Source organism: Gasterosteus aculeatus, chromosome 5 (assembly GCF_964276395.1).
Source record: "Gasterosteus aculeatus chromosome 5, fGasAcu3.hap1.1, whole genome shotgun sequence".
NCBI classification, from domain to species: domain Eukaryota; kingdom Metazoa; phylum Chordata; class Actinopteri; order Perciformes; family Gasterosteidae; genus Gasterosteus; species Gasterosteus aculeatus.
Window position 1 is genome coordinate 11,838,602 of NC_135692.1, and position 25,153 is coordinate 11,863,754.

General features: G+C 42.4%; 4 protein-coding genes across 9 annotated transcripts; 3 read left to right on the forward strand and 1 right to left on the reverse strand.

Moving 5' to 3' along the window:
* Positions 1-5,083: 5,083 nt before the first annotated feature.
* On the reverse strand, positions 5,084-8,141 carry fbxl15 (F-box and leucine-rich repeat protein 15). Of its 3 annotated transcripts, none has more exons than XM_040176564.2 (5): positions 7,536-8,141; positions 7,053-7,215; positions 6,457-6,959; positions 6,121-6,343; positions 5,084-5,979 (listed from the first exon to the last, which is right to left on the reverse strand). In XM_040176564.2, the coding sequence occupies exons 1-4, from the start codon at positions 7,559-7,561 to the stop codon at positions 6,154-6,156; spliced, it is 882 nt and encodes a 293-aa protein (XP_040032498.1). In that variant the 5' UTR covers positions 7,562-8,141; the 3' UTR covers positions 5,084-5,979; positions 6,121-6,153. The 3 variants fall into 3 exon arrangements, with proteins under 3 accessions (XP_040032498.1, XP_040032499.1, XP_040032497.2); XM_040176565.2 differs by having other exon boundaries at positions 7,053-7,212; positions 7,536-7,704; XM_040176563.2 differs by lacking the exon at positions 7,536-8,141 and having other exon boundaries at positions 7,053-7,280.
* gpx9 (glutathione peroxidase 9) lies at positions 8,119-10,062 on the forward strand. Its single transcript, XM_040176568.2, has 5 exons — positions 8,119-8,683; positions 8,804-8,897; positions 9,337-9,467; positions 9,555-9,685; positions 9,782-10,062. Exons 1-5 carry the CDS (start codon positions 8,552-8,554, stop codon positions 9,837-9,839), a joined length of 546 nt encoding a protein of 181 aa, XP_040032502.2. The 5' UTR covers positions 8,119-8,551; the 3' UTR covers positions 9,840-10,062.
* An 86-nt stretch (positions 10,063-10,148) lies between these two features.
* ndufb8 (NADH:ubiquinone oxidoreductase subunit B8) lies at positions 10,149-12,735 on the forward strand. Its single transcript, XM_040176567.2, has 5 exons — positions 10,149-10,334; positions 10,625-10,751; positions 10,915-11,014; positions 11,722-11,877; positions 12,578-12,735. Exons 1-5 carry the CDS (start codon positions 10,244-10,246, stop codon positions 12,668-12,670), a joined length of 567 nt encoding a protein of 188 aa, XP_040032501.2. The 5' UTR covers positions 10,149-10,243; the 3' UTR covers positions 12,671-12,735.
* A 202-nt stretch (positions 12,736-12,937) lies between these two features.
* Positions 12,938-24,050, forward strand: sec31b (SEC31 homolog B, COPII coat complex component). 4 transcript variants are annotated; one of them, XM_078103407.1, is made up of 26 exons: positions 12,938-13,079; positions 13,797-14,051; positions 14,302-14,497; positions 14,601-14,696; positions 15,059-15,199; positions 15,535-15,677; positions 15,769-15,868; positions 15,963-16,124; positions 16,565-16,717; positions 16,802-17,032; positions 17,118-17,192; positions 17,336-17,428; positions 17,525-17,642; positions 17,780-17,958; positions 18,044-18,170; positions 18,327-18,472; positions 18,884-19,057; positions 19,152-19,310; positions 19,412-19,598; positions 20,046-20,441; positions 20,524-20,562; positions 21,462-21,520; positions 21,960-22,085; positions 22,177-22,296; positions 22,431-22,502; positions 23,002-24,050. In XM_078103407.1, exons 2-26 carry the CDS (start codon positions 13,849-13,851, stop codon positions 23,179-23,181), a joined length of 3,675 nt encoding a protein of 1,224 aa, XP_077959533.1. In that variant the 5' UTR covers positions 12,938-13,079; positions 13,797-13,848; the 3' UTR covers positions 23,182-24,050. The 4 variants fall into 4 exon arrangements, with proteins under 4 accessions (XP_077959533.1, XP_040032488.2, XP_040032489.2 ...); XM_078103409.1 differs by lacking the exon at positions 12,938-13,079 and adding an exon at positions 13,149-13,288; XM_040176554.2 differs by lacking the exon at positions 20,524-20,562.
* Positions 24,051-25,153: the final 1,103 nt, after the last annotated feature.

Below are 25,153 nucleotides of genomic sequence, written 5' to 3' on the forward strand. Positions count from 1 at the left end.
AAGATAAGAAACTATCCATCCTAGACAGCCGCTTTCATCAGCAGATAAGAGGAGAAAAGGCCCCCCAGCTACACCTGAAACGCCCCTGATCCACTTCAGACCCGACGTGCTGCAGCTCATTCATCCAATTACACCCACAAGCCTTTCATATGTATATATATATATATATATATTAGAGATATTCTGAGTCATTTGTTTACACATCATATGTACCTACAGGCTGTTGTATACGAATACATGTGCAAAAATGAAGGCTGTGACCTAATGTGCATCCGACAGTTTGCCTCTTTTTTCAGAAAAATTAACAGTTTCTCCGAAAGAAGCTAGACTACTGCTGAATTTGACTCTCCTACATGTATTCTGGTCAGACCTGGAACTAGTCCCTCCCTTTTGCACTTTAGTTGTGTATGTTCATCTTTTTCACTGCTTTAGTAGTGTTTTTCTAATCGCAGTTCTGGTTTCATGCCCTCAGATGTTTACATGTTTGTGTGCTGTGTGTGTAGAACGCTCAGAACTAGAGTGGGTTACATCGTCGCACACGCTTGTTTCCTTTACTTACTCTTTAAATCGAGCTTCAGCTGCTTTCTTCATGGACAGTTACCGGTATTGGTTTTTCAACCACTTGCAATATCTGTTTTCTTTATACTACAACTACAACTTAAACGGTTTCATTGTTTCAACCACCTCCGATGTTTAAACTACAAATCTTAAGCTTGCCAGCACACCACATTTACTTTCTTTTGCTGTGCAATTTAAAAACATACAAACAAATATACACATTGCAACAGTCAGTTTGGGACAAAAATATATACACTGAACATGTTTATCGTGAACTGAATTAAACTCACGTTACTAACACGATGACGTGCTCCATATTTTTGGGGAACCAAGTGGAACTCATCTTGTGCACGACACATGCTTGGTGGAGCTCCTGTCCCTCTGTGCCAATGCTGATTCTGTCCCCCAGCTGCCTTTCTGCACAGGGGACCCGTTTCTCTTAGAGCCCCAGTGAAGACAGAAGAGGGGTATCTTTCTTTTTTTAGGAAAAGGGTGGGTCACTACTTCCCTCCCCTGCTCCAGAGATGCTGGTCGGCTAATGAAGTAACAACAAATTGGGCCTCGGGCTAATTTGGAGTGGCGTTTTCCTGGCCTCTCCTGGCCCGTAGAGATGTGTTTCATTTTCTCTTATCAGTGATTCAGTCATGTGGATTTACGCATGGACGCTTCTGTCTCCCCCGATCGCTGTGCTAATGGAAACTTCGTTAATGTCATTAATCTACGTGCCGAGATGTACTAAACACATATTTTGCTATTTGTTCCCCATTTACCAAATAATACTGAGAGTATCCAAAACAATGAAGCGGCACAGAGAAACATTGACAGTGGGGACGAACCTTGTCAAACACTTCAGAGGTTTAGATTTTTGTTAATAGTTCAGGTGACAATAATCTAATTATGGCTTCAAACATTGGGACCATATCCCTCCACCAATGATCATATTTACCACATTCCTTACAGATCCCCATCCACAGACGTTGATGGTGGACATTTTAAATGACACAAGTGAGGAGCACAGTGCAAGCCACAAAGTAAATGTTGGAAATGGCTCCAGCATCTTTCAGTGTCCACTGCGCGTAACAAGATGTGATCTGTGATTACGGCAGAACGTTGAACTCTGATCTCCGCTGCCTGGAGGACACGAGTTCAACACAGTTACTTACAATTTAGCCGCCCAGATTAGTCAGAGGGAAAAATGCTCCTGCCAGGACGAATCCCCGTCATGCTTATTGTTTACATGCGCTCCTTTAGGTAAATCAGTTTGTTGTTATTGCAGCCAAATTGAGCGTCTGTAGCTGCAGAAACGAGGCCTCCTGGTGCCCAGAATTGGTTGTGACTCGAGTCCGAGTGGCAGAAAGCTCGAGGTCAGAGCGAGTTGCCTCTTAAATAGCAGGAATAAAAGCTGGGAAAGTAGAGGAATGATTTCTGAAAGAGCAACAGAAGAAGAATTACTTGAAAATGAGGCGAGACATGAAGTGAATCATTGACTGATCAGCCAGTGTGTTGTGATTATCCACTGGATTTCACAAGAACTATATTATTTCACATTAGATTACACTACTATCACTTCACAGGCTTTAACTGCTTCACCAGACAACCCTATACTCAGAATTTCATTTTAAAATGTAGAATTACACAGTTAACTGAAGTTATTCCAAAGGTTCTTTAAGAGCAAAATTTCATTGAACACACAGGAGGCGGCATTATTGTAGCTCATCGATCATGAAAATCCTACAAAATGTCTTAAAATGTGTTTTACTGTTACAAAGTGTAATTTTACAACAGCATACTGCTGTAGAAAAGTCCTAGAGAAGCTTTGAATGCCGATTCAATCAGACAGCCCCCTGAAAACGTCTTGTGTGGCATCGCCATTCATTCCGCTCCGAAGAAACATCTGCACTTTGTGTTTCATTAAAGCTTCACATCCATGACACACACACACATGACCCTGAAGAGGACGTTTTCTCACCAGTTCATCAACACCTAGAAAATCCTCCTCATATTCTAGTTGACCAGATTTCTAACACACATGGTTATTCATGATGTTAAAATTCAACATTATTTCTTGGTTGATCAAAATGTGGATGGCCACGCTCACAAAGCCATTATAATGTTGTCATTAGATTTGCTTCTCTGGTGCTAAAGGATGGATCCCTAAGGCGCGGGATCCAATAAGGTCGTATATGAATGGTTGGAGGAGATAAACTACATCCAATAAATGAAAGGAAGACTCACTCACTGATGGAAGACGGGAAGAAGAGTCGGTTAATTAAAAATATGAAAACGAACTAAATCTCTGACACCGTTTTGTGCATCTGCACAGCCAGTAGCTAGTAATTCTCTCCTCACTAAATATGAACAGCGTTTTAAGAACTATGAACATAATCAATCTCTTATTGTTGTTTGGGAAGGATATGTGTTCTACAGAAAGAATATTTTTTGAATTGATATGAACAGCAACAATGCTACCAGATCAATTGTCCCCAGGTATGTTTATTTCAGTTTGTTTTCCTATAATAGGGTCTTTTTTACAGGTTACCTGAAGTGAAACTGACAATCAAGTCTCTTGTTTGACTGATGCTTTGTGGCAGAAGACCAGTGGCCGTTGACCTGTGGACATAACTGCCATCCAAAAGTTGAAACCCTCACTTTTGTACGATCCAATTTACAGAAATGATTGTAATTTTATTACTTAGTTTCGACCACAAAGGTTCTTTAAGCTCTGGGTAGTGTGAACTCTTCGGCCCAACACACACCCGCTGCCTCTGAGCAGCATCAACAAGTTAGCCAGAGATGACTTTCAAAGCGGATGTTAAACTTAAATGTATTCTTGCTTTTAATAAGTACAGTACATGCGCTGCCGCGGGCTAAAACCACAAACTGAATACAATGGACCTACTTCATTGTTGTGCCGTGGTATAAAATGATCAGTTGCTATTGATCAATAGTTTAGACAAGTGCCAGATTATTGACAGGAAGACAAAATATGTTATGCCGGTTATGTTTTAGAAATCCCCCCACACACTCAATCATTGGAGCAGAAATTGCTCCACGGTATATAATAACGCAGCTATGTTTCTTTCCCCCCTCAGCAGATCAATGCTAATTGAGGTCCTACATGATGAATGTAGTCTGAAACGTTTTTAACCCGCTGACTGCTGAGCAGCAACGAGGACTTGGCCCCTGAACACTGAAGATGTTATTTATTTAATAATTATATACAGATAAGAGAAGAGAGTTTGCTATTTCAGTGAGTAAATTGTAATTCCTCCTCATCATATTGTGATACAAGATGAATATCAATCCAGCATCATTTGCTGTATTGAGGTGGAAAATGTTAACCAGATGCCACAATTCTTTGCTTAAAATGTGATACATTCTTGTTAATAAGGGTTGCTATTGTGTATGCTTTGTAGCGTGAGTTGCTTAGGAAATTAAAATTTCAAGATTACCTTGTAACTAACGAGACCCTGACGTCTCCTCGGAGGCAATACGGCGATCAGCAAAGCCAACAGAAGGATGCTGGTCGATCCCTGAAGCCCTCCAAACACAACTCTCTGTTGGTGAGCTTTCAGCTTTGTGGACAGCAGATGGGGTAAACCGAGCCATCAAGTGGAAAATAGACCTGTTGTGTTGTCACAGAGGCAAGTTGCAATATAATCTGCCAATCGGACCACCAGAGGAAACTGTAAGAGGGATTCTTACCACATATGAACAAGGGGAAGCACTAACTCATGTTGTGCATTCAAGTGTCCACATATGTATATATACTCTTGTCCAACATATATAACAGTGTAGACTATCACTGTTCCTATATTGACTGTGGTTTGAAAGTCACACAGCTTCTCAAAAAGCCCAATGACGGACACGTATGCCGACTCACTGCTGCCACCTTGTGTCACATTGAGTCATTAAACATCTGGAGAGGTGATCTCCTTCGTTAAACTCCACCGCTGCAAAGCTTCGATAGCACCCGCTTATGCCTGACAATCAAGGGATTTGTAGGAATTTAATTCCTACAAGATTAAGAATCTGACATCAAAATGAATCATTGTTTTTTTTTTTTTTTTATACATCAAATTGGTCAGGAACACTTCGGAGAAATTGTCAAATTTTTTATCTTCAGGCTCCCTATTCAATAATTGTTTGGACAAAGTGACCCTCATCTATCCACATTAAATAAAGTGCTTTCCGTAAATGTTTAAATTTAGTGGGTTTTTGCCAATGGTTACATTTATTCCAACATCGGGGTCATTTTTAGCCTGTCACAGAAATCTCTTGCCAAATAATAAATAAAAATGAGTATTATATCTCAAATGTTCAAAAGATACTTTCAGATAAATTGAAGTACTGGAATCAGGACTGGGAAGGAAAAATGTGATTGCACATCATACTGTTACATCAAAGCTGATTTATGAAGCCTGAAAAGTGACAATATTCAACTGATGGTATTTTGCTATTTAATATTTCTTATGTATATATTTAATATACTGTATTATTGGTTAACAGCATTTCAGTTACAGGATTTTTTTTAATCATCTCAAGTATTTAATGGAAACAGTCATAATACTTTACTATTTCAGACAAATACTTTTCCATACACGTATGAATTTATGAGCAATATGAATTCAAAGGATCGCTTCACCAACGTCAAAAGAAAACGTGTCAACGCTTTCCCACTAATCTCTGGTGGCTTTCAGCCATGCAAGATAGGTTTGATCCGACCGTGAGCCATAAAGCTGGTCAGCAGTTTTCATTTTAGAAGTAGTTAACAACTCAAGACCATGAGGACGGCGGATTATTCTGAGGAGCCAGGACTTTGTTTCTGGAAGACAAACAATCAGAACCACTGACGTAATTGCATTCGCCTCCATTGAATTGTAGCGCCAGCAAAAGTCTCAGTAGTGAAGGTGATGAAATCCTGAACACATGAAACCAAAACTGAGAGAATGTTTTTAGCATGATTTGGGAGAATGTATTCTTCAAATTGGCAAACACAGGCAAAATTAAATGTTTAATTAAACTCAAACATAATTTTAATGTTTCTAAATGAAACGTAAGATGGATGTTTCTTAATATGTCATAAAAAAATGTATGTACTTTGCTTTGAAAACAAACAGAAATACCCTACTTTAGTTCAAACTTATTTTCCTTAAACCCACAATATTACAACACTGAATGATTAACTAGCAGTGCAGTGACATCTTTTAGACACGAGACGGCAGTTCCTAAATAGTACATCGTTTTCTTCAGTCGTTTTCTGACGTAAACAAAATGTTCATCTTTGTTCCCATTCCGGTGAAGTTTTTCGCCCGCGTTATTTTTAAACATGACAGTAAAACATCCGGGTTCTTCTTGTTTCTTAGAGCCGCTCACACGCACATGTGATGCAGTTGAGAGGGACGGCTTTGATGAGGACACCTGCAACAACGGGAGAGTAAATGTTGATTACAAATTATTGCCGCCGCCATCTTTATTTGCCGCAAATAAACCTAATTCATTCAGATTCATTTTTGGATACAAACATCTCAGAAGCTCCTATTCACTGCTTTTGTTGCCTACCTGTGTGCACGTGACATATAGACAGGCGAAAGACTATATTTGGAGATTGATAAATGGAGCAAAACCCAGCACATCCTGGAGAAGCACCAGAGCTCTCTGTAAAGGCGGCTCGACGTCGATCACTACGTTGCGCTTGCGTAGAGGATCCAGGCTCGACTCCGTCACGTCGTGGCAGTGATTCACCTTCAGGGACTGCAGCTTGGGGCAGTACTCGCCGAGAGTCCTGTGAGCACAGCACGCAGAGGATCTTAAGGATGGCTGCACAGGTGAGATGTGTGGGCAGGGGTTGCACAAGCTTGTCTGGGTTACACTTTCAAGTAAGAGAAGAAGACACACCTGATGGACTGGTTCCTGACCCGCAGGCAACCCGTCAGGTCCAGCTGCTCCAGGCCCCTGCAGTTCTTGGCCACCTCCTCCACCGACTCGTCAGTGACGTTGGCGTTGACAGCCAAAGACAGCGACCTCAACTTCGAACACTTCTTGGCCAGGTAGCAGATGGCGTCGTCTTTGAGCTGGCGGCAGGCGGTGAGGTCGATGGACTGCAGCCCCCCGCAGTGGTCGGCGAGGCTGCGCAGGGACAGGCTGTCCACCCACTCGCAGTGAGCCAGACCGAGGCGTTGGAGGTGCATGCAGCTCAAGGACACCGCCACCAGGGCGTGGCGGGTGAGCCAGACACACCCGCTCATGTCCACTCTCTGCAGGTGCTGGTTCTGGCCGATGACCGGCAGCAGCTCTTTGTCCGTCACCCAGTCTGAACAGCTCTGGAGAGACAGGCTGTGGAGAACTTTGTTGTCCTTTAACATGGAGCAAAACGCCTCCTTGGAAATGGAAGGTCCGATCTGTAAATATCAAAACAGGGCAGAGGGCAGACGTCCATCATCAAACCTCTCAACATATACTTGCAGGCTATTCAGACTCTCACGAGGACTTACCGAGGACAGATCAAACGTCCTGCAGTTGGCCAGATACACCTGGATGAGGCTGTGGAACTGCTTGCTCACCCTCTGCAGGCTGACGAGGTGTTGCAGTGGCAAATGGCATAAAACATGTGGAACCAGGACGTCCTCCCAGGGCAAGTCCAAAAGATGGCACCTGCTGAAGAAATGCGAGATTGTTTTTTTTACTGCTGAACTTTGACACTGCATTCACAGCTCCAAACAACCAGATGTAAAGTCTTAGGAAGCAAGAAAAGAAGACAGTAACATCATATGGAAACAAATAGGTTTTAAATAAGCCGTGTCGCGGTAATATAACAATTCACGTCGGCGGCCGTAAATGAAGAAGATACGACAACCAGCTAACAGTTACATCCCACAGTTGTTGTTGCTACCGATGCTAGCTCGCCTGCTAGCTCGCCGGGGACACCATCCAGCTGCTTTTTGAGACACAAAACCCCCGTGTTTAAAGACACTTACGTCCGCATCTTGGCCTCTTCGTCCATTCTGATTCAACTGTGTTAGACGGGGTTTTTAAGGACGCGCTGCTCTTTACATACGTGCCACAATAACGTGTTTTCCTTTAGCATCTTTCAAGCGTTTAAGGTGTAACCCAAACCTAATGCTGCATTTGGGGACTATCAGAATACTTTAAATTTGAGTGTTCGAGTGTTGAATGGCCTATTAAGTGTCCAAAACCGTAATACATTCTGACAAATTTGGTATTTATTGAACACAAATGCCAATAATTTGGAGTAACTGTGAGGTACCCACATATTTATATACTTGTTTCGCTACCTGGTATCTTAATACACTTTAATCTGTTGGTAAAGCAAACAATTGCTCAATGATACGTCATTAGACTGTTAAACCATATAAAAAAAGTTAACCCTTCCTCATCCTTATAATAAATACTATTTGTGTCGTTAACTAGATATTAGAGAAGTTGTGTTTAGTTGACTTAGGTCTGTCATTACTATGGTCTTACGCGTTTACGAGTAACGTGAACGCACCAGTTATCATTTTCCGGGTTGACGTCAATGATCATTCTGTCATTTACATATTTACTCTGCGATGATAAAATAACATTTATTAATAGTTAAGTGCCGTAACTTTAGACTGGGATTTCAGACTATGAAACAAAATATTCTTAAATGTGATTGTTAACGTTTAACTTTTTTCTCGGTGTGTGTTCTACAGATGAAAGAATGCAGCCACAATGACCATGACCCATATGAATTTATTTTTAATCTTTATTTTTGCCCACAGCCAATTAGCTGTCACCACATTAGCAGCCAATTTTCATGGAACACCTGCGCTGAACAAATGACAATCCTGCCTGCTCACCTCTGCCCAGGAGAACAATGAAGTCAGTCATGCTGAAGAATTGCTGACCCATGAGTTATGTTTGAGTGAATGACATGAGCCAACAGGATGGACCAGTGAATACTCACTCTTGACTGACTACAATCCCATATACAAGCTAAAGTACAAAAATGGCGTGTAAATCAATCTATGATTTCTCTGTTGAGACCCTGGATAGACAGCTGGTTCCGCTCAGTAACTACAGAGGTAAAGTGCTTCTCATCATCAACGTTGCCACCTTCTGAGGGTCAACGATAGAGGAGGTAATATTCTACAAAGAGCACTGATTGATTGCAGTCATATCACATTATCTCATAACACATGTCCTGTGTTTTCCTTTTTTTTTTATTAAAGCCTTCTGATTTTGTGTCCTGTTCCCTCAGTACCACCGACTGAATGCGCTGACGGAAATGTTTGGCGACCTCAACTTCACTGTCCTCGCTTTTCCCAGCAACCAATTCGGACTCCAGTCACCTGGTGAGTACACTAATGCCTTTGAAATGTCACAGAGATAATACATTGTTTACCTCATGTGCCAGAGGGATACTCTACTCTACACAAGTAACTGTGTAAATTTACTCAAGTACTGTACATTATTATTATTCTGCAGAATTATTACTTTTACTTTTGGTGCTTCGGGTACATTTTTGGTGATGTTACTTCTTTGAAGAAGGATTTTGAATGCTGGACTTTTAATCCTAGTTAAGGATTTTTACAATAATGTATGGGTATTTTTTGCCTAATTAAAAGAACTAAATACTTCTTCCACCACTAACCTATATAATTGTTTTGTCTTACGTCTCACCACGTAAATGCACATGCTATGTGGTAAACATTTAACATTTTTAAGTTATGAATACAAAAATTGTGAATGATCAACTCATTAGTAATAAAATATTGTACTTGTATCTTTCAGAGGTGAATCATGAAACCCTCAACATTCTAAAGTATGTGAGACCTGGTTGTGGGTTTGTGCCAAAGTTTCCTGTCTTTGGGAGGGTTGAAGTGAATGGAGTAAATGAAGATCCTCTTTTCACATATCTAAAGGTAGTGGGATTCTTTTTACAAAGTATCTGAATATACAATATTTGTTGATGAGTGTTTTTACTCATAGATTATATTGTACTGTCACAGGAATTGTTGCCATTTGTGAATCCTGTCATTGGAGATATGAAGAAATTCTACTGGAACCCAATCAGTGTCAATGACATAAGGTGGAATTTTGAGAAGTTTCTAATCGCAGCAGATGGAATGCCCTTCAAAAGGTGAAGTTATACATCATGGACTGCAAGTTAGAAACCGAATCCTCCCTTCATTAGGTCATACATAATAGTGGCTCTAATGTGTTCCCTTTACTGCAGGTATGAACCTCATTGCCCCATTGAGAATGTGGAGAAGGACATAGCAGATCTTCTCTGACGGATTTTCTTCAATTTGTCACCGGTAGCAGAGTGACGATCCCCCAGTAAATGCACTCGTGCACCTGAGCTGGATCTGATGGGAAGAGGAACAGGCCTCAGAGCTTCAGCACATTCACTCTGAGGACTAGTTCCCTTCAGCTACTGGAGGAGTGTCACATGTTCCTCTAATATGATGGTGTCTGCAACATACATATAAATAAATAAAAACACTATAAAAGACATTTTCTACCAGTTACATTTTTTGTCACTCCCGTTATTGCTTCTGTTAATAGGCGGATGGTTCACGCAGCCGTTACATTGTTTACACATGTTTAGCATGAATTGGTCCTTACACGGACCCTTACTTCAAATCTCGCGCATGCGTACTTCCTGGTGTGTGCCGGACGGCAGCAGCCAGTAAACATGGCAGGAGTTGGTTTCCGACGGTGGGCCCAGGCTCTCTCTAAAGGCAGAGGTCCGGGCATATCCGCTCTTCTGTCGGGACGCAGAGCAGGTCAGTGGATGCATTTCCTTCGTTTAGCCTTTCGGATACATTTCTCTTTAGAAACGTGCCAGAGATGAAAGTTTAACGGCTCGAATGAAAGTAACCTTGACATGCTAACGTTGTCTGTTGCTAACTGAGCAGCTACCGCTAATTTGAATGAGTGTAAAGCTCCTCGTAACAGCTAACGTTACATCCACGGGCTGAAGGCTGGACAGGATTGCATTTTAATTTCTTCATTCTTATTTCCTTTTGGGTTTTATTTATTAAAAAGAGTGTCTTCAAAAATGTCATCGTTTCAGCCTCCGGTGTGTCAAAGGCTGATCTGCCTGGTCCTTGCCCGACGTCCCCCGACGAGAAAGCTGCTGCAGCAAAGAAGTACAGCATGACGGTTGAGGACTATGAGCCATATCCCGACAAGGGCGAGGGGTGAGCTTTATTTTGAAGAGATAAAATTAAAAAAAACAATCAATGGAAAGTAAGGTTCAGCTCATGTATTGTTATGGTTGCCTGATGCTTAACCACTGGCTGAATTGCCGGTAATACAGCTAGTATATGCCATTAACTAACTGCCATCGGTGTGTTTCTGTAGCTATGGGGATTATCCAATGTTACCAGAAAAGTCTCAGTGTGAGAGAGACCCCTGGTACGAGTGGGACCACCCTGACTTGAGAAGGAACTGGGGAGAGCCGGTAAGATGATGACGACTTGCTGTGATGTCAGATGCACATGTTCAACTCATATATTACATTACATTACAGGTCATTTATCCAAAGCAACTTACATTAAATTGTATTTCTAACCCATGGCTTTTTATTACATTTTGGCCCGGGGAGCAATTAGGGATTAGGCATCTTGCTCAGGGACACTTCGACATGGGGCAGCCAGGACTCGAACCATATATTGAAAATGGACAGTCATAAATAAAGCCTCGCCACACCACACCAGTATGGTATTATTTCTGTAATTTATTTAATTTATTTCTGTTATTTTTCAATTCTATTATTGGACAAGCAGGTCAGCTGAGATCGAGCCTTTGCAATAGCGGCTTCCCACACTGTGGTGCTTTGCCGTTTTCTGTGCGGTCTGCAACAGGCCTTTCTACTTTTAAAACACGCCTTAAGACCCATTTGTTTACCTTGGCCTTTGGCTGAGTTAAGTCACCTGTATTGGATCTTTTATTTGTTTGACTTTTACTGTTTTTGCTTGTTTGTTCTTTTACTTTTGCTCGTATTGTTTATTGCTGCTGATTATTTTTCATCCTGTAAAGCACTTGCTGGCCATTTGCATTTAAAAGTGCTATATAAATAAAATTAACATTGACATTTCTGTATAATTTTGTCTTTAATGTGAACGGTATAAGAATTTCCATTAACCAGTGATTGTTCTCTGTCTTTAGTTGCAGTGGGATTTTGACATGTTCATCCGGAACCGTGTGGATACGTCTCCTAGTCCTGTGGATTGGTCCACAATGTGCAAACAACTGTTTGGTTTCATCGGGTTCATGCTGTTTATGTTCTACGTTGGGGAGAAAATACCAGCTTATCAACCTGTTGTAAGTACAGATAAATGCTTGGGTTTATTCATTTGTACTAAATTCTATTTTAAAGGTATGTGAAATTACCTGATCAATTAGTCAAATGCACAAAAGCAACGCATTTCGTGACTTTATCTCACCACCCTGGCGTAATTAATTTTTTGTTTTTGACTTATTTTTGCAACCCTTATGCATAAATCAATTTATTTAAAAAAATATCTAGAACAAGTTTAAGAACACAGCAAAACAACAATTTATCCACTAATACCATGTGTCCCAAATCGCATACTTTTTTTTCTTCTTTTTTACAAAGTATGAATTGTTTCCTTATGGATTTCATTGGAACATACTGTTTTGTTATGACATTGCTTTTTGATTTGTGGCTACCTTACTTTCATATTCACTCTGGAGACGTATTGTGGGTCATAATAAACAGAAAAGTCTGCTGGCTTGATTACCGCAAAAAGTGACCGAATGCTTCCAGGTATTCTTCGCATAGTGTTTTTGATACACTATGTACTGGGACATACTCATTCCTGGCTGTCTTCATCAGTTTGGCGATCACTCCATTTAGTTTGTGAATACTTTCATTCAATGTGAGACAAGTATATTTTTAGCATGTTTTATTTTTTTTTGTCTTGTGTGGATGGGATGTTTTTCGATTGTGATTTCCTTAATAACATACATATTTTCATCAAAGCATATGTCTCTCTTGCAGGCCCCGAAACAGTATCCCTTTAACAACCTGTTCTTGGAGAATGGAGGAGATCCGGAAAAACAACCAGAGGAAATCAAAAATTTTAAAATCTAATGACTGCTATCTGACTCTACTGTGTATATATATTTCTGTCCAGAATAAAGACTTAAGTCACATTCCTCAATGTGTACCTGTTTTGTGTATATAGAGCCTGTCAACCTGTCACAAACTACACAACTTAATAATCTAAATTTGACTGACAACGGTCAAAGAACATGATCCATCGCTACAATTCCTTTTTCTTTGTTGGATCAATGGTGACATCGGCGTTATCTACTATTATCGGCTATTATCATATGAGAAATGTTCGCGTCGGCTTCCGTAGATCAGTGACAACACGGAAAGGTACTTTGGGCCAAAATTCGCCTGTGGCTAAGCTGCTAGCTTTGCTGAGAAGAAGCTAGCTTACCAGTTTGTAGCGGACGCAGACAGGCCGCCACAGTCGGTAAAAAGCACAGTTGATGTGAGTTATTCTCAAAGCTGCGTGTGTCTTTCCTTTGCTGTGCCTAATAGTGTCTTACACCGCGTTGCTGTTGAAATGTGGAATCAAGGGTGGTGGCCGTAAGATTGATTTCTAGCTAGAAGCAGCCCCGGTTCCGGTTATGCACTGGAACTACCCGGTGCTGAAGGCAAGAGGAGACGTTAACCTGTAACGTTAATACGACTTCGTATGTAAGTTAGTGGTATGCACAATGAATCAACCAACCAGTACTGGAGGTACAGTTTAGTAATGGTGGCAATAAGATATTAACCTAAGTGTTCAATGTTTCTGCTAAGTGTACGAGCCTTTAGCGTTAGAGGCAGATTTGTGAAGGCTAACATTAGCTAACTAGCGTTACATTTCAGGCTTACTTAAGTTTACGTTGAATTCATTTATAAGGGCTTTGGCGACAATTTAACCTAATTTTGAACACCGGTTACTGGTCAGAATTCACCAACACCGGGTTGACATATACTGTGTGTATATTTAACGTTTTGAAGTTGTCAGATTGGGCACAGCTAGGTGAACGTTAGCCCACAGTTCCAGGGAGTAGTCGTAGACAACCTGTCTGGGTGGCACCTTGTAGTAGCTGAGTTGGAAGGAAACATTTTAGTTGCGAATGCAGCTGTGTGCGGTACTTGAGAGTGTATTGTTAACCCACGCCAATTGCCAGCTAATATATGCATTTCTTTTATGTAGTGGGGTCCGTTCGCCTGTCCAGGACTTGAAGGTAACTAATTATTAAAGTAATATGAGGCTGAAGGAGATCCAGAGGACTGCCCACCAAGCGTGGAGTCCTGCGGAGCACCACCCCATCCACCTGGCCTTAGGAACATCTGCACAACAGCTTGATGCCTCTTTCAACACCACAGCTGCCCTGGAGATATTTGAGTTGGATTTCTCAGATCCATCTCTGGACATGCAGCTCAAAGGTTCCTTACCCACCTCCAACAGGTAACTTATAGAGGAGAAATACAAATCTGTTCATTATTCCTTTGATACAATACTACCTCATCTACATTTAGAACTTCAGTATTCTGGTTTTCAATTTAATTTCTTATCCTAATAATGTAAAATATCCTATATCAACAAGCAGATTCAACACCCCCTCTGAAACGAAAACACTAAATCTGTGTCATAAGGACTGCTGCCTTTCAGTGTGCCATTTGTAGGGAAATAACTATTTGCTTTTCATATTCCAAAGGTTGCACAGTATCGTATGGGTGAATTTTGGAATGGGAGCAGATGGTACTGGAGGGAGACTTGTTGGTGGCAGTGAAAATGGCACGCTGACTGTATACGACCCAGAGGTCATAATGAGCTCCGGTGCAGAGGCAGTAGTGGGGCAATCTGACAAACACACAGGGCCGGTCAGAGCACTCGATTTCAACCCCTTTCAGGTAAATGTCTTCAGATAAAATTTGTAGAGAAGTACAAGTACTTCCCTCTTGGTGCCGCTATATACGTTTGCTAATCATTCTCAATTTATGTTTTCTCTACCAGAGTAATCTCCTCGCTTCAGGAGCAAATGATTCAGAGATATATATCTGGGATCTAAACAGCTTTAACAGTCCAATGACACCAGGAACAAAGACACAGGTGTGTGTGTGTCTGTGATTGAGATATGAGATATCATGAGTTTGGGGAAGTTCACACATATTTTGTGAGAAATTCGTACACCTTTTGTGTTGATACAGACCTGAACTTTCAGCTTTCTTTTGGTTTACCTTTTGTAGTTTCATGCATGTTAGCTGATACTAAAAAACACTGGAAATGTTTGTTTGTGGTTTCCAATTTGATGTGTTCTATATCCCAGGATACCAATTTTTATAAAAAAATTAAAAAAATAAATAATAATTTACCTTGCTAAATGTCTTGATCCTTAATCAGCAGCAGGCACGGCTAGAATATCATTTGAACAAGTCAGGTTTGTTTTGACAGCGGTTGTTTGTTTGTTTCAGCCTGCTGAAGACATCAGTGTTGTGTCGTGGAACAGACAGGTTCAGCACATCCTGGCCTCTTCCAGCCCCAGTGGGAAAGCAGTTGTGTGGGATCTGCGGAAGAACGAGCCCATCATCAAGATCAGTGACCACAGCAACAGGGTTTGTGGCTTTAATATATATTGCCTTGAGTCCTCAGTTATCTTCTGCCAAAAACAGGAAAACAAATCAATGGGTGGTTGGACTGTAGGCCTGTCAAATTATAGAAAAACAAACTTGCCTTCTATGATCATCACTAAGCTGTCTAAATATTTTTCTCACGCCAAACTCCTAATTTGTAACATCCTCAGGTCTCTCAACCAATGACTAAAATCTTTTGGGATTAGCATTTATTTTGCGACTATTTTCAAGATTTCCCAGCCGCTGCCGGTTAGAGAAAATAAACATGATGTAACTGCCCCCTGTAAAAGTATCTTATGCTCCTAAATCTGTTTCAGATGCATTGTTCAGGAATGCTCTGGCACCCTGATGTGGCCACTCAGTTGGTGTTGGCCTCTGAAGACGACCGAATGCCGGTCATCCAGATGTGGGACCTCCGTTTTGCCACTTCACCCCTTAAAGTCTTTGAGAACCACACACGGTCAGGGTTTAAATGGTTTGTGCTCCTTTCAGATTGTTTTGTCGTGTTGCAGAATATACCTAACGTACTTTCTTTTGGCGTTTTCTTGCAGGGGGATTCTGTCCATATCCTGGAGCCAGGCTGACTCTGAGCTCCTACTGAGCAGTGCTAAAGACAACAGGATTCTCTGCTGGAATCCAAACACTGGAGATGTATGGGACAATCAGCTGCTGCTTCTCTGTTATGCCTGAATTATATTGCATAGTGACGATGTGGATTATCCAGTTTTCTTTTCCTTTATTTTAGGTCATCTATGAGCTCCCAACAACAAATCAGTGGTGCTTCGATGTCCAGTGGTGCCCCAGGAATCCAGCCCTCCTTTCTGCCGCCTCATTTGATGGCAGAATCACTGTTTACTCTGTTATGGGAGGAAGCTTGAAGGCTCAGCAGCAAGGTTCATCAGATAAGGTAGTTGCTGTTCTTAATGAAATTTTATTTATTTATTGTCTTAAAGCTATGGGCTGTGCTTCCTTGTTTGACCACAAGATGGCGCAGGCGTAAAGTTTTTTTTTTTTGGGACATTGACTAGTGGATAATAATGAATATGTGTGATAGTTAAATGATTGATTGATCGCAATCAATGATAGGTTTCTAGATTAATTGATTTGCTGATTTTTCAATTCATTACATTTAGTGATGCATTCAAAACCCCAAAACTCTCAGTTTTCAATCATAGACAAAGGAAACCAGAAGATATTTACATTAGCACAGCTTAAACAAGTGACATTTTAAAATGTTGCTCAATTCTCAAAATCGTTGCTGAGACATTTTCTGTCAATCCAATAATTGTTTCAGCTCTACCTCAAAGAGCTGTGCTTGTTTTTAACACTAAACTTTTTATTTGACAGATGTCCTCTTCATTTGATTCAATGGATCCCTTTGGTACAGGGCAGGTGCTCCCCCCCCTGCAAGTCCCTCAGCCTGCAGTGCAGGACACCGTAGTTAACCCGTTGAAGAAGCCCCCTAAGTGGGTGCGCAGGCCTGTGGGCGCTTCCTTTGCTGTAGGTGCAACAAAAATATGTCTAATAAGCATGCGGACAGAAGAGGCGTTGACGTTTGATTTTGTCTTGTTTTTTATTTTTCAGTTTGGTGGAAAGCTGGTAACCTTTGAGAATCCCAAGCTGCCTCCAGTGCAGAGCCCCCAGCCCATCCCCAGACAGGTGTTTATGAGCCAGGTCACCACGGAGACTGAGTTCCTGCAGCGCTCCAGGGAGCTGCAGGCAGCGCTGCAGTCGGGCTCCTTCAACAGCTACTGCCAGGCCAAGATTCAGAGCGCCGCGTCAGACGCAGAGCAGGACATATGGAAGTTCCTTCTGGTGGGGCCTCACGTCCTCTTAGCATTGAGACAGTAAAGAGTAGTGCTTTTTTTTTTTTTTTTAAATCAATTCACTTTGTTTACAGGTGAACTTTGAGGATGAAGCCCGCGTGAAATTCCTCAGACTTTTGGGCTTTAGCAAAGATGAACTGGAGAAAAAGGTATTCTGCCATCAGATTTTTTTTAAATGTAGCTCATCTACCTTATATATATATATATATATATATATATATATATATATATATATATATATATATAAATCATCATATCATAAATATAAAATAAATATATCATGTTTATTCAGATCTCGAAATGCCTGGGGAAGAGTTTTCAGCATAATGGACATGGAGTGGATGCCAAAGATCTGGCAGAAAAGATGCAGCGGCTCTCCACCGAGGTCTGCAACTGTGGAAGCAAAATGTTCAAATAGTTTTAGTTTTGTTACTTGCACACCACGCTTTTAGCTCTTGTTTACTGTAAAATATCTTTACAGAGGTCAGATGGGCCATCCGCTGTTGGTGACGCCAGAACTTCTGGTTCTGTTTCACCGACAGACCTATTCAGTCTGACTCCAAAGGAAAACTCCAATTTCCAGATCCCTGTATCATGTGGTACATCCCTCATCTGCACCCACACTTAATGATTTGCTGGCAACAAATGTTCTCTTAATATAATAATGTTGTCATTGCAAAAAAGTGCATTTTGTGTTGATGGTGAATGACCTTGTCTTTTTTTTTTTTTTTTTCAGACACCGATGGTCTGATAAGCCAGGCGCTGCTGGTCGGTAACTTTGAGGGAGCTGTGGATTTGTGTCTTAACGGCGGCCGTTACGCTGAAGCCATCCTCTTGTCAATCAGCGGAGGGGAGGAGCTGCTCAAGAAAACTCAGCAACACTACCTGAGCAATCAGAAGAACAGCATTTCAATGGTGAGAATGTGTTTGGATTCCTTCCGTTTCACTCTGCGCAACTACAGGAAGAACATTTAATCAAATGTGTCCGTCTCAAATGCAGCTCATATCGTCGGTGGTGACGCAGAACTGGAAGGACATCGTGCAAAGCTGTGAGTTAGACAATTGGAAGGAGGCCCTCGCTGCTCTGCTGACTTACGCCCACCCTGAGGATTTTGCCCGCCTGTGTGGTAAGTTGCTCCGGTCGTGTTGCGGCTTGCCTCGCTTCCAGGCAAACTGCCCCGTTTTAAACGATACTTGCTTTTCTTGCTGAATAACATCTCTCGTTGTTCTCAGCCCGCCTGCCCTAATTTCTGCCATCTCTCTTTCTTGATTCTCCTCGGTAGACACTCTGGGAGGTCGGTTGGAGCGCGAGAGGACGGAGAAGCGCTGCCTGCAGGCTTGTCTGTGTTACATCTGCTCCGGGAACATCGAGAAGCTCGTGGAGTGCTGGGCCTTACATAAAGACTGCTCCTCCCCTCTTGGTCTAGAGGTACACGCCTTTTTTTCTTTGCTTTACATGAACAAAATTCTGTTTTATCTAGCACAGAAAATGCATCAATATCAATACCAGAACTTTTTTTGTGGTCGAGCTGGTAAATAAACTTAATTAAGCAATGTTGTCAAGCACAATTCATTATTTAGATGAATTCACTAATTTATATACTATAGTATAAACTGATTTATAATTGATTAATGCAGTTTGCAAAGGTGTCTTGTCTGTCCACCAGAAGGTTCTGCTGATATGTGATGGATTTAGAACAGTTGCTTGTTTCGGATGTGCAAAGGTTGAGAAGTTATTTTAAGATATTTTCCTGGGCTGCACTTTCAGTGAACCATTTCAGCCTAAATGTGAGAGCACTGAAGCATGGGCCAGTCACAGTGACATCTGACGTTTTTTTAGGATCTGGTTGAAAAAGTGATGATGCTGCGCAAGTCAATCGAACGCCTCCGCAACAGCGAGGTTGAGATCCAGAGCCCCATCCTGGCAGAGAAGCTAACCTGCTACGCCGGCATACTGGCTGCAGAGGGCAGTCTGGCCATTGCCACGACCTACCTGCCTGACAACTCGGACCAAGTAAGCACAGCACCGCACAGCAAAACAAAAACGCATTTCTCATCCCCGAAACAGGTAAATAACATCGTGTGTTGACAGAATGTTGTCTTCCCAGGCCGGGATCACAATGCTAAAAGACCGGCTGTTCCACGCTCAGGAAGAGGCCGCTAGAGGACCGCGCCATCCAAAGTCCCTCAGCAGAGTCAATGTGTCCACAGCCAAGCCTGTGGACACTCCTGCTGCTCAGACTCCTACACTAAACGCACAAATGATGGTATGCATTTATTAGCAATCCAAAGCATCAAATCCGAAATGTACCTATGTGATTATTGAACTTTTCTTTAAAACATAGTGTTATTTTATCTCCCTCTTTAGGGTCAGTATCACCCCTCTGCTCCTTCCCAGGGTGCCCGACAGCAGCCTCCTATGCCGTCGGTATTTACCCCCCAACCTCCAACCCACACCGGGCCCGATCTGCCACCTTATTCTCATGTACTGCCGCCCAATGCGCCCCGCCCCAGCCTGAGGCCCCCTTACCCTCAACATCCTGCTCCGGCTCCAGGTTTGATGTTGTGTGATACTTTCACCTATTTCAGATGAGTCGAGAAAAAAAACACACCCGATAGTCCAGTATGTTTAAGGACATTGCGCTGATAAGGCCTCTGTTTCAATTTAAACTGTGCGGTAGTGATTGGCGGAGGTATTTTGCTGGTCATAACAATAAAGGTGTTTCAAGTTAGCATAAAGCACAAAGGAAAGACACACATTCTGCTTCCAATTGTGTTGTCCACCCACTACTTAAGACATGCTTGACTAAGTCCACGCAGCCTTGAAGCTCCGCCCCCGCTGCTGCAGAGCAAATGTTCTTATAAAGTGTGTCTAAATCTGACAAACGCGCTCCCCTGGGTCCTCAGCCACACACCTGTTTAGTGTGAAGTAGGTGAGCGGTTCTGGAGAAATGTGAAGGACGTAAAGACGGATAAATTGAATGGCACTTCTCCTTTCCTAGGTTTCCATCCTCATCAGTCATTCCAGCCTCAGCGCATGGCATTTGGGGGACCCTCAGTCTTCCCTCCCCCAGGTCCCTCGATGCAAGCCGCTAACCTATCCGGACCTCCGCTATCGCCTCCGACATCGACGCCCGGAGGCATGTTCACCATGGGCAGCCCCGGCGTGCCGCCGACGAGCTTCATGCCGTCTACCTCTTCTCCTACGGGCCCCATGCCGCCCAGCTCCCAAACCGCTCCCATGTACCCAGGGGGCCTCCACCACCACCAGGGGCCTGCACCCCCCATGGCATCTGGTTCCTATGCCCCTCTCGGGCCAGGGTACCCACAGGGCGGCCCGGGGGCTCCTGCTGTAAAGCCCTTCCCGGCCCCAGCTGTTGCTCCTCCTCCTCCCACGGGTAGGTCTCATGTCAAAGACGTGAGCAGCAATCTGTCGCTTTATTCCATCATATTCAGCTGAGCGCCTCATTTAACTTTCAGGATTCGTTCCCTGGCTGAATTCCCAGGTTGACCTTCCAGGTGACACTGATAGGGTTGGATATGCAATAGCAGTGCATTGAAATGTACAAAAAATACACTTGAGTGACCAGAGAAATAACTGTATAACACAAAACACACCTTTTGTATTTGATTACAATCCATCATACAGGGTTTCTTTTATTTTGCTGGTCAACAAGTGTAGTTTTGGTAGTGTTTGCTTGTGCCGCTGTACGCTTGGAGGAAATATGGTGACTTCATTTATTTGTATGGCTGTACATATTAGCTTAAAACACAGTGATCAAAACCACATCCTCCAGTCTCAAATCAAGATACTGATGGTCCTATTTTGAATGCAACACTCTTTTTGTGATAGCTGTCATCAATGGGGATTTATTTTATTTTTTTACATTATGTGAAACCGGTAAACATGGCAGACTAAGACTACAAAACCTACATCTGTTAAAGTACTCTGATCAAATCCTGATAATCAGTTTCTTGGGTGAAAGAGAAAGTATTTAATAAGACTATTAAAGGAAGGAAATATGGAAAAAACAAAGTGCTTGCAGGCTTTACTTACTCAAAATAGAATTTTCTCTAGCAGTTTGCCTATGAACGCTCTAGTGGAGACGTTTGACATGTTTGTGCTCAACAATTATATGTATGTTTTTTTTTATAATTTAGCATTAAGATGTTGTTACTGTTGATTGATTGATCATTAGGATGCTGCCTGGACATTTCCCCATTTTGGCTGCCTTGTTAGCGCGTAGGTTTGCAAGAGTTTTCTGCTTAATGAATGTTTTTGCCGTCTACACAAACCCACCCGGCTCAAAGAGGTTGTTTTGTGCTGACAATCTTTGACCGCTTGAGTGTGCGCGCAAAAGAATTCCACCTGTCGCTATTCAAACTCTCACTTCTTGTTGTTCGTCTTGTTGATTTAGGACCTCAAGAAGGCTGGAATGACCCGCCAGCAGTTCGAGGCGGACCCAGAAAGAAGAAGGTATTCGCCACTACCAATCTATTCTTTTGGGTCATTTTCTTCCAGTGTGTTCATTTCTTTGAAATATAATGAATTCGATTTTTGTAAATGTGTTTCCTTCAGAAAACTGGCGATGCTTAGATTTCTTACTTTTGTCAAATCATCTGCTGTTGTAGTTACAGTTTGGGCCAAAAAAATTTTTTCAATTCACTAATGAAGTGTTCATTCGTTAAGCTCCACTGATGAACATTTGATGAATTAAAAGACCTAAGTGCAATTTGAAAGGGGTCATGCAGAGTGACAAACCCTCAGCGAAATGGGAATTTTCAGCAAGCAAGTGCTGATAAACTAAAGTGGAACATTTAGTAAGCTTGTTGTGGAGTTTCTTCTCCTTAAAGAAAAACCGATGAAAGATTGACTTTGTTTCTTGTTCCTGACTGGATGCATCTTACTGTTTCAGCTCCCCGATAACTACACTCCACCAACCCCCATCACTGCCCCCGTGATGGGGTTCCCCGTGGAGGGTCCTCACCCCCACGACCACGCCCAGGTCCCCCCCGGGGCCCCGCAGGAGCCCAGCGTCCAGGTTGGTGTTGGACAAGTGGCTGTCATGGGATTTCTCGCTCCGCAGAAGCACTTTTCAACCCCTTTGCACCTGTGTCCTTGTTGCTGCTCAGCTTCTCCAGCAGCTGCCGGCAGAGCGGGTGGAGCAGAAAGAAATCCCTGCTGAACACGCCGTCCTCAAATCCACCTTTGACAGCCTGGTGCAGCGCTGCCAGCTCGCCGCGGGAGACCCAGTAAGTGTCAAATGGGTTTTTTTGGGTGTGGGGTTTACTTGCTGTTTGCGATAAATCTCGCATGGATTCTAGCAGAAGGTTTGGGTTCTGTTGTGTATATAAGCGACTACAACAAATAATTATTTTTCTTTCAGCAAACAAAGAGGAAACTTGATGATGCAGCCAAACGTTTGGGATACTTGTACGACAAGCTGAGAGAGCAGTCGGTAAGAAATAATGCACGCACACGCAAAATTATTATCAAGGACTACTCAGCAAATATTATCTTTCTTTGGGGGGGGGACAACAAAAATAAAAAAGCCCGTCTAAGAGAAAAGCAGACAGAAGGGTCGACAAACCGCCTAGAAGAATATATTTAGGGTCAGCAAAAAGGTAAAACCTGGTGAAATAGATTAGAAGTGAACAACCACATCACCTGGTGATCGAGACACGACAATAAAATGAAGGACCAACATAGTTCCTGCAAAGCCTGAGCAGGTCCTCATTCACAGCTTCAACCATTCACCATCCAACTAAAGAGCCTGTAAACATTTAACATTCCTTCATTAGCTCACACAGCACAGAAGTGTTGACTCATAGTTTTGGACTGCCGGTCAGACCAACACGAGCCATTTGAGGATGTCTTCATGGGTACTGTGAATTATCTGGCTTTTTATAGGCGTAACATCAGGTGCCACGTAGTAACGTGTGATAATCTTCTCCCAGCTCACTCACAACATTCTGAACGGGCTGCACGAGATCAGCCGCTGCGTGGCGAGCCAGAACTACCAGCGCGGCCTGGAGGTCCACACCCAGGTGGTCAGCAGCAGCAACTTCAGTGAGATCTCCGCCTTCATGCCAATCCTCAAAGTGCTCATGACCATCGGCAACAAGTTGGGCGTGTAAGCCCTTGTGTGGGGGGGGGGGGTTGACGCCACCAACCAGACATCAGTGTTATCCTACTGTTATATATGTATTTATTTCTTTTTGACCTGATGACAAGAATAACTACTGATGATATTGCGGATGGTGGTCTTCATCACTCACTACATATTCCTTCCTGGTGGCCGGTTTCGGCGCCTTGGTGGATTCGTGTAGAGATCTGTGGTTTGACGATGAAGTGAATGTATTCGGAGAGTCGTGATTCTGTGTCAATTCAACGGTTGGTGTAATATTGGAAGTTTGAATCAAGGTGAACACATGCGGTGGTCCAAACGGAGCATCCGGGACGAGCAGCTCCCACGTCCAAATAAGGGAGGGAAACTGTTTGAATAAAAAATTGCGTTCATCTCCCCATCTGTCCTGTCGGCGTAGTTTCTATAAGGAGAAAACCCACCGATACGTTGTCAAGGAGACACTTCCATAAATACTGATTGTTCTCTTCATCTGCTGTGACTGAAAGAATTACATTAATTTATGTTGAACTGCAATTGATTTTTAAATCTGTATTTCACCTTGTGTTAAAGACGCTTCAATACAGGTTATCCTTTTGTAACTATGGCGTAGGTTGTTTTTTTTTTTTTTTTTAAACTGTGATTGTTTTAGATTAGACCATCTGATACGATGATAGTAACAAAAATGAACGGATGAATTAGAACGTGTGATATTCTGAATTTTGCAGCTGGACCTGAAGCTGTATAGTTTCCTGTATCATGGCAACCGAAGGCAGTAAAGTGCCTCCGTGTGCTCGTTGTTGCACAGATATTTATACAATCCACGTTGCTTACTTTACTCATGTCGCTATCTTTTTCAAATAAAACTTCAATTCAAAGCTTTTCAGGCTCAAGTGATTGTGATTGATACATTCACCTTTTAGGGAACAATTCAGAAAGGAAAAGAAGAACTTCAGGGTTTTCCAAGCATTTACAAATGACAAAGTGTGACTTAGATTACTTAAATATTTCTTAAATATATCATGACCTTGTTTTATTAGAAAGAGAGCAACCTTGAATACCTTTGGCAGCTACCCAATGATAGATTGATGACCAAGTAGACAAAGATACTTGATATTAATCACATATTCTGAACATTAGGTAATTGGACTGATTGATTAATGGTTTGTGCATTAATAAATTAGTAAAGCCCTTTTTTGTTTGTCCTCAAAATGTTTTGGACTCTTCAAAGATGTTGCTTTCCTTCATTTGGCTTTTAGAAGTTTGTGTTAAAGATTCTCTATCCTCTGTTTGCTGCGTTGTGTGTCTCCTGTTTGCACACCTCAGCAGTTGAACCTTGGAGGCGGAGCTTCTCACCACCAGGGTGTGGACAGGTGTGTTGCGTTCAATGACTGCAATTAGATGGGGCGGGGGGTATTTTTTTTTATACCTTACTATGCAGAATGCCTGTTAGGCCGGAAGCTCTGATGCAGCTCGACACGTTACGGCTATTCGATTTGTTACCGGATCGCATTTCCCCTTCAGACGTGTCTTACTTTAGGAACACGCACATGTTCCCGCAGCCTCGCTCCATTGGCGGAGGGGGGGATCACAAGTCGGGACCTCGATGCTGATTGGCCGGTTGGAGTCAGACGCTTCGAGTCGTGGAGCATGAATGTATTTTTTTTTGTTTGTTTTGAACTGCAGTAACCCTTCCGTCATCTCCCTTCTGGGGTGATGTTAACGCTGTTAGCTCACCTCACATCACACCACAGCGGCCTTCTTGTGAGTCATGAAGTGACGCCGCCCTTGTGGGACTCAGTAGCCTCAGGACTTTAATAGTTCTGCTGTGTGTGACTCTGAGACGGCCTGCTGCTGTTAAACTACTACGAAACAGTGCTGCAAGTGAAGCATTTCCACTTTTATTAATGGAAAGCATCTTTTTTTTTTCAAAACATGTTGCAGAACACTGCAAAACGAGATATTCAATTCATAATTATGCTTTT